This window comes from Oratosquilla oratoria, chromosome 37 (genome assembly GCF_046742065.1).
Source record: "Oratosquilla oratoria isolate Oo_2021 chromosome 37, ASM4674206v1, whole genome shotgun sequence".
NCBI classification, from domain to species: Eukaryota; Metazoa; Arthropoda; class Malacostraca; order Stomatopoda; family Squillidae; genus Oratosquilla; species Oratosquilla oratoria.
This window is the reverse complement of record NC_134813.1, coordinates 28,255,893-28,264,282: the sequence shown is the minus strand read 5'-3', so window position 1 is coordinate 28,264,282 and position 8,390 is coordinate 28,255,893. Positions and strand designations below refer to the sequence as shown.

Genomic DNA, 8,390 nt, shown 5'->3' with positions numbered 1-8,390 from the left:
TCATTATTTGATCTTTAAGCATATATTTGTACAAAAAGGTAGTTATTTTCTTCCTATTTTTATTTTGTAGTATTTATTTTTATTAATCCCTTCATTATGTTTTTGTCCACGGTACTTTTTGACTTTCAAGAAGGTTCCTCTTCTACCTAACAGTTCCTTTAATTAACTTCAGGATCTATTTCTGCAACTGGCACTGAAGCAGATTACTTTAGGAATACCATTTCCTTCACAAAGTTTTTTTTTTTTTTGCGATATTTTATGCTATTGGACTCCTCTTTTTCATCTGCTTTTAAATCAGATATATTCCATCATTTTACAAACTGCTGTAAATACTGTACTCAAGTACAGTAACATGGTGAAGAACTTTAGCTGGGAAGCATTCAAACATTGCATTTGAATGTGAACTCATGTTGTGGGAAAAGGAGCAATGTGCCATGGCAGTGCACCAAATTTAAATGATTTAAATCTTATGACTCATCTGCTCCAAAGATACCCGAGTCAAAACATTAAAACATAACCTCTAAAGTTCACATTTTTTTAAAATCTAACTACTGCTGTCCTATATATTTTTCAATGGGTGCATATCTCCAATTAGTATCACTGATATAATCAAGTTCCTTCCTCAATTCCTTCATGCGTTTTTCATGCTCATCTTTCTTAAGGGAGGAGAGGGACATTTCTACGTTGTGATCAAACCACAACTTTGCCATCAGACTTGACATATGGTCCGGACTCTGCACAGCAGCACCACACATTGACACACTTGGGGAAGATGATGACGGTAAACTTGGGTGTTGTTGCTGCTGCTGCTGGCCTTGTGCTTGTTGCTGTTGGTGTGAGGGAGGAGGCTGCTGTTGTTGATGTCCTGAATGATGAGGGGGCTGATGCTGTTGCTGTTGTGGTTGCAGAGGTGGCGGTTGTTGGTGAGGTGGGTGTTGTGGAGAAGGATGATGATGTATATGCTGGTGATAGGAATGGCCTCCAGGAAGCTGCTCAGTTTCAATAAGGTGCTGTAAATGTTGTTGGATGTATTGGTTACTTGGTGTTTGGAGTTGTGAGTGTGGCTGTTGTTGTTGCTGTTGTGGAGTATGAACCAGTAGTTGTTGATGATGCTGTGGTGTAGGACCTCTCACAGTATTGGAATCACCACTGCTAGCCATTATAACAATCTGTCAATACAAAAAGAATATAGAATTAATATGGTACAGAAAAAATACTCATATTTCATTTAACCTTTTCAGGGCAGTGAATTAGTAAGTAGACTACAATCCAGTAGAATTCAGATTATTTAATTCAAATTAAGGTCAGACCCCAGCCTAAACAGTCTTGATTAAAATCCTAATCTGGCTGAACTCCACCCCTCAACTGAATACAACTAACATATTTTTCAGCATATCAGGTGCACCCTCACAAATCCTCTAGTAAGTCCATATAAGTGCCACACATTTGTATGAGACGTAGGGACAGTACTGGGTAAACTTTTAGAAGTGTATTTTCGAAGGTATTTTTCCATTAAGCATGGACATTCCACAACTTTTTTTCACTCAAATCTGACCCTCAAATTGAGCAGAAACTACTTTTTTGCCCTTATCCCATCACCCCTACAATAATGGTGAGACAAGGGGAAAGTGGGGTTTTCAGGAGAGGAAGCACAAATTAGGGCAGCATGTCAGACTTGTTAAGTCCATTTGTAATAGTTCAAGTCGCCAATTCCTTTCAGCACATAAAATGGAAACACCATGATGGGCACCCTTGAAAATCATTGATGTTCATTTCTTAGACCAGTGTCCTCCAGTGGTGGATGCAAGATCAAAATTGCAGGTTGGGACTAGCATGATTTCCCTTGGGGCGCCTTCTAGCAAAGAGTAGCAGCACAGAATAGGCCAAGCCATAATTTCAAACTGTCACAGATGCAACCACAGAACACCTTATACTACAATGCCATACATTAAATCCCTACACAAAAACACATCTTTCCTGAGCTACTTGAAGACCTGCCCAGAGGCTGTTGTTGACTACCTGAAGGCTGTGGGTCTTCTGCATGAAAGACCAGGGGCAATGAATTGATTCACTGACTATTTTTTTCACATCCTTTAGACAGTCTTTTTCAACTTCTCACAACCTTATAAATCCATCCCATCCTTAATCAATAGGTATTCTGCCCCCTATAGTGACCTAAACATTGTAATCAAGTTACCACTTTGGCCTGTCGATCAATCATATGTTGGCCCTGGTCTCTGTTGCTGAAGACATGTGATGATGTGGCCTTCAGGTTGCAACAGTTTCAAGGCAGGACCATAAGTCACTCAGGGAAGATGTGTTGTTGTGTAGGGATTGTTGGTGTGGGGTAAAACTTCCTTTCTGTTATTTTTGAGCCATTGTTCTACTTTGTTTAAGTAGGCTTGCTTATTCTTTGCTGCCTTTTTGCATCTACTGTGCTCGATCATTATTTGTCAGGTCATCAGCATATAATAGATCATTGGTGCTTAGTTCTGGTTCTGGAGAGATTTAACAGTAATGGTGTAAGTACAGTAGAACCATGGTTCTCAACCACAATCCGGTCTAGAAAACTGTTCCATGATCAATTCGGTCCAAGACTGAATAAGTTTACTGATCTGCTTAAGCAGGGCAATATTTTTCTAAATACATTGAATTTTACCCCATTTTCTATTTTTTTCCATTTGGTGGTGAAGGAGTGATATCTTCGTTGACTTACTGGAGCAAAATTTTTTCTCTCTTTTTTTTTTTGTGAATAATTTGTTCGACTAGTGAGATGTTCAAGAACTGATTTGTTCAAGTTGAAACATTTGAAAACAGACGTTCTGCTGCATTGTATAGCCTTTTCGTTAACCCTTCAATATTGACAGATTTAATATCTTAAGTATCTTCTCATCTACAAGAGAACAATGTAATAAAGGGGTCATAACATAAATTCTTGCCTGGAAAATTGTGTCTGACATTGCTAGAAAAAATTACCTATGTTGATTTTGGGTACCCATTAGATGTGAAATAGAACTGTAATTCCAACTTTTTTTAAACATCATTTTATGCATCTCAATATAAAGCAATTTTTTTTACATAATTAAGTACAGTGGTTATAAATTAAAGAATATGAATATATGAAAAATGTTGGTGTTTGTAGTGGCAATGCTACAGCACCACTAGCCCCCTAAAAGTTATGGCCAACTGATATATAGTACTTAGTCTGTTTTTATTTCGTATTCACATCAATGATACTAACATGAACTTTTTTAAAACATATAATTAAATCTACAGATGACTCAAGAAGAAAGTTGGTCAGTACTACTAGATCTCACTAAAATGTACCCGCTGTCAGAGGAATGACAGTGTGGAGAAACAAAATTTTACATGTAGAAAATGACAATGCAAACCATATATACAAATATAGTGAGTATAAAATCTTAACCACTTCGGTACAGTGACCCCTATGTAGGCGTCATGAGGCACGAGTGAGTACATCAGTGTCTTGATTATATTTTTTTCGTAGTTGTACATGAGTTACCCCTGGATTCTGTGAACTGGTTTAATCATATTTTGTGTTTACTACTACTCTGAGTAAAAGAGAATAATTAATACAACAGTGACTTTATATTTTATAATGTGAGTGGTGTGATGCATCGTTCATATGGCAACTGATACTGTGTAAGAGAATTTGACTTCTACTGAAGTGGTTAAATGAAGATCATGAAAAAGACCTTGGGGTGATGATATATAAATCTCCGAATCAAAGAATCCATGTAATCAAAACAGTGACTTAAGTAACCAAGCTATTGGAAGGATAAGCAGAAACAAAAAAGAGCACTTAGAGCATTAGAAAGCTTTATAAATATTTGGTAAAATCATATTTAGAAAACAGCCCGCTGGTGCAGAGACCGTCGCCATACAACCAGAGTGGTCTACAAAATATATTTAAATGGGAGGGTGATTGGTGATCCATGGCCTGAAATCCGCTGAGAAGCACTGGCCTAGAAAGACCAAGGAAGGAAGGTTTTTTATTATGGACAGTGGAGTAACAAGGAAATCATACAATATTTATAAACTAGGACCATAATCTGATGTTAGGAAATATTACTTTTTGAGTAGAATGGTAGGGGAATGGGACAATTTCATGGGCAAATCTGTTGATGGATTGAAGGCCAAAATAGCTCCACTAATTAGGCATATAAGGGGGAAGGGGCCAAAATATCAACCAGTCTAGGCATATTGCTAGATCTAGAAGAAAGTATCTATGTTTATTGACACAGCAGCCTTTGGAGAAAAAAATCAAGCTGATGCCAGGCTTGATAATTCTACTGCAGAATAATAGCCCTCCTCTACAATGACTAAAGTTAAAATAAAAAACCTTAAGGTAATTCAATGTACCCCTTCTTTTGGATTTACTTCAATAGTTTATTCAGAACCGACAATGTTACTGTAAATTTTGCCTTCCTTTTTTTCTGACCACATTGGTTATATTATAATTATTATCAAAGTTAGGATAGGTTAAATACTGCCAAATATACATATAGAAGTTAGCACTGCCTCACTACTTACCACTGTTCAGAAATTTCCCGAATCTCTACTAACGTCAATTAATGTAATTTAATTCTAGCGGCTGGTATTAAAATACAAAAATTACCACACTAAAATCATTAATAAGACGGAAATCTGGCCGCTGCAATGTAAACAATCCACCACATTCACTTGTTATGACGGGTTACGGCTGTTATTTCCCACGACTTTACACCATATCAATAGTATAGTTTTGTTCTAAGCGTAGTTTTTCCAATTCTGACGCACATAAAAAATGTAACGCAATAATTATTTCGTCATTATTTTGTATGTATCTTTCAAGTATATTTTGTTTGTGTGTGTATGTTTGCAAGTGCAAACTGCACCAGTGAATTATAATATAAAATACTTTGTATAACACACGCAACTTTTATGTGCGAATTTAGACTGCGTGATAATTCTGCCCGATATTCGTGCCGATCACAAGTATTGTTACCGCCCGGATATGTCAACGCAGTTGCGCGATGCTTTGCCACCTACTTTCTCTCGAGGCACTCGCCTCAAACAAGACAATTCAAGCGCTCAAACTAGGCAAGTGCGTTTTGAGAGGTAGTTTCAGCCTCCTCTTCCTCCCATCGCGCAGATTCTAATGTATGTCAGATACGGGTCATCGACAATAATTAGTCCGCACTTACAATCTTTTATTGACATTTTCCCTAGCCAGTCTCTCTTAAACGCATATCTTTGATTGTTTGTGTCTCATGAAAAGGCTTTGATATCGCCATTTCCCTAAAAAGTGGAAACAAAGCCGAAACAATGTGGAAAGGTACGATTTTCGTCATGGCCACTTCTGCTATCCCCATTGATTGGACGAAAAGCCACACTTAATTTTTTATATAGATTTGTTGAAGCAGCATCGCTCCTTATGGAGCATCAAGAGCAAGGGACATAAAAGTATTATCAACCCCCTTCGATGTCCAGCGTGCACAGACGCATATGGAGCGAGAAGTACTCCAACGTCTTCATGTCAGGACTTGAGGAATATTCTCTTTAACCGCGGCACGGGGTTACATTACAGGTCACAGTGTAGAAGGGGGCGAATGGGCGTTGGTTGATGTGTATGTATATGTGGAACGAACGAGGGGAAGAGAGCGAATGAGAAAACTGAAGTGGAAGAAAAATATAGAGAATGATTAGCTAGGGTAAGATTGATTGGTGATACGAGTGAAAAAAATCTTCGTCGAAGAAGCAGGAAATAACGCGGATAAGGTGATACGTCACCCAGTGACCACAAGTTATCTAGGCATGGACGAGGCGACTAGCACAAAGAGCGAACCGTTCAAGATGAACAACATAACCCTTAAGCCGTTTGATGGCAATGGAGACGTCGACGCGTGACTTAAAAAGGCGGAATTAGTGGCAAAATCAACCGGTGTGAATGACGTCGCGAGCTATATTGCCCTTATTCTGAAAGGCGACGCAATAGCCATCTGCCTAAAAATGCCAGAAAGAGATCAAGCAGATGCAGAAAGGCTAAAAAAGAAGCTCGAACAGGCATTAGATGAGAGTGCGTTCGAATCGTTAAACCGGCTACAAAGAATGCGCTAGGCTGGCGAACAGATCGACGTCTTTGCCCACGAAATTAGGAGATTAGCTGGACTATCGAGACTCAAAGGCGAAGGCTTGGAACAAGTAGTTAGAATGGTGGTTGTAAATGACTTCCCAGATCACGTATCCGCTGGGCTACGGGAAGATGATGCCGTGTCTGCGAACATGGACGTGTTGGTAGTCCGTGCTAGACTTCTCACGGGGACACAGAAGGGCAGGTCGTTAGCTGCGATGGCAACAGAGAAATAAGAAATCCTTGCGCCAAACCAAGGAGCGAGATGCCAGTACAACGACTCACCGGGGAAGAGGGGAGACCGACAGAAAAGGAAAAACGCGGGAGTCCAGGGACGGCCACAGCAGATGGAGGGGACTCCCTAGGATGCTTTGTTATGTGTGGGCGTCTCGGTCACCTCGCGAGGGATTGTGAAAAGACGGAGCCTGTTACGAATGCAGAGAACCTGGATATATCGCTCGACAATGCGAGCAGGGAAACGGACAAGGGGCGGCTGTTGTGCGAGCTAACCCCCCCCCCCAATCAATGTAAAGCGCTCCCGAACTGCATGCCGATTGTAGATGTTCGGTTGAGAGGAAGGCGTGCAAGAACACTAGTGGATTCCGGCTGTTCAATCACGATTGTAACAACCGACCTGATTAAAGGATTCAGACAGGGAGACATGGCCCTGGTGATAGCTCACGGTAGGGAGACAAAATGTAAAAGCTACCAGGAAGTTAAAATGACGGTGGAGGGCAATACGATACGACTAAGAGTGCTTGTTATTAGAACGGTCGTAGAGAGAACTGAAGTGGTGCTGGGAATGAATGCAATTACACAGCTCGGAGAAGTCACGTTTGTCGACGGACAAGTGAGGGTTAGAGCGATACGTGACTCGAGTACGGAATGGAGGTGGGGGGGGGGCAGAGGCCGGAAATATACGTAGGAATGACAATGAGGGCTATGGAGGGCAGTGTCGCCACAAAGCTCGACCTTGACGAGAAGGCGGCACCTTGTACAATTGAGGACGAAGACTTCCTGGTGGCAAAATTTGATGGCCAGAAGTGGGAAGTAGAGTGGTACCTCAATGGAGACTCGCTCGCATTGAAGAACAAACTCGGCTGCTAAGAACAGACTCTCGGAAAGGGAGTGAGGGATGATTTTGACATAGAAGTAAAGAGGTGGATTGATGAGGGAATTTTAAGTTCTTGGAAGGAACCAGTGGAGGATGGAATCTTGCCTGTGGGACAGCCAAGAACAAAGTACAAGCTGAGTTGGACTTCCGAGAGCTGAACCAATTTGTACGGTGTCACATTGGCGATGATTTTGTATATATGTAACAAGACTCTATCCAAATGGCGCCAAATGAGGGATGCATCCACGACTGTAGATCTACGGGCTGTTTACCTCCAAATTCACGTGGCGAAGAAACTATGGAAATACCAATAAAATATAAAGGTAAAACATATTGCTAGGCCATACTGGGATTCGGGTTGTGCTCAGCTCCGAGGACAATGACGAGGACCCTGAAGACAGTGCTGAAGAAGACTGAAGTGATGATCGAAATCAGAACAGACTTAGCCACGGTGGCGGGATGGATGAACTCAATGCTGACTGCTGAGAAGAGACCACGCGCAAAAGGGGCAGCAGAAGTAATTGTGAAACGGCACTTTGGGATTCCAAGGGAGTTAACAGAAGAGTTCAGCGTGAAGGTTAGCGTAATCCAAATGTCGTCGGGAGTGAACAAAGAGTGCGTGCTAACCAGAGTAAAGAAAAGTTGGCTGAGAGTACCGGAAGAACAGGAGGAGGAGAAGGTTGAAGTGTGCGCCGCAGGATCCTTATACGCGGAGGAGTTGCATGGAAAACATCACCTGGGTATTGATAGGTCATTGTCTTCAGCAAGGAAAGTTGACCCGAATATAACGGGGGAAGGAGTCCGGCGATCTGTAAGAGCATGTGTCCGATGTCAATCGATAGATCCCACCCGAAGACCGCACGCATTGAGGAGACTCTGCGTAGAGGAGAACTGGAGGAGGTTGGCGGTCGACGTAACCCACTATCGGCAGGGCATGTACTTATCGATGGTTGATTGTGGCCCAGGATGATTCGCAGTCTGGCGGGAGCTGAAGACGGAGACGGGAGAGGAAATTGCACTAGTGGTGATGAATGAGATATTTCTGGAACGGGGTCCAGTGGATGAAATCCTGACTGATAATAGTACAGAGTTTCGGTCGTATCGGGAGTACTGAAAGAAATGCTGGACAAATGGAGCACGAGA

The 8,390-nt window shown here is 41.5% G+C and overlaps 1 protein-coding gene across 1 annotated transcript; it reads right to left on the bottom strand.

Moving 5' to 3' along the window:
* Nucleotides 1-5,071, bottom strand: LOC143019591 (uncharacterized). The gene is made up of 2 exons (XM_076175372.1): nucleotides 5,053-5,071; nucleotides 1-1,169 (listed from the first exon to the last, which is right to left on the bottom strand). The coding sequence occupies exon 2, from the start codon at nucleotides 1,158-1,160 to the stop codon at nucleotides 549-551; it is 612 nt and encodes a 203-aa protein (XP_076031487.1). The 5' UTR covers nucleotides 1,161-1,169; nucleotides 5,053-5,071; the 3' UTR covers nucleotides 1-548.
* Between the last annotated feature and the right edge of the window lie 3,319 nt (nucleotides 5,072-8,390).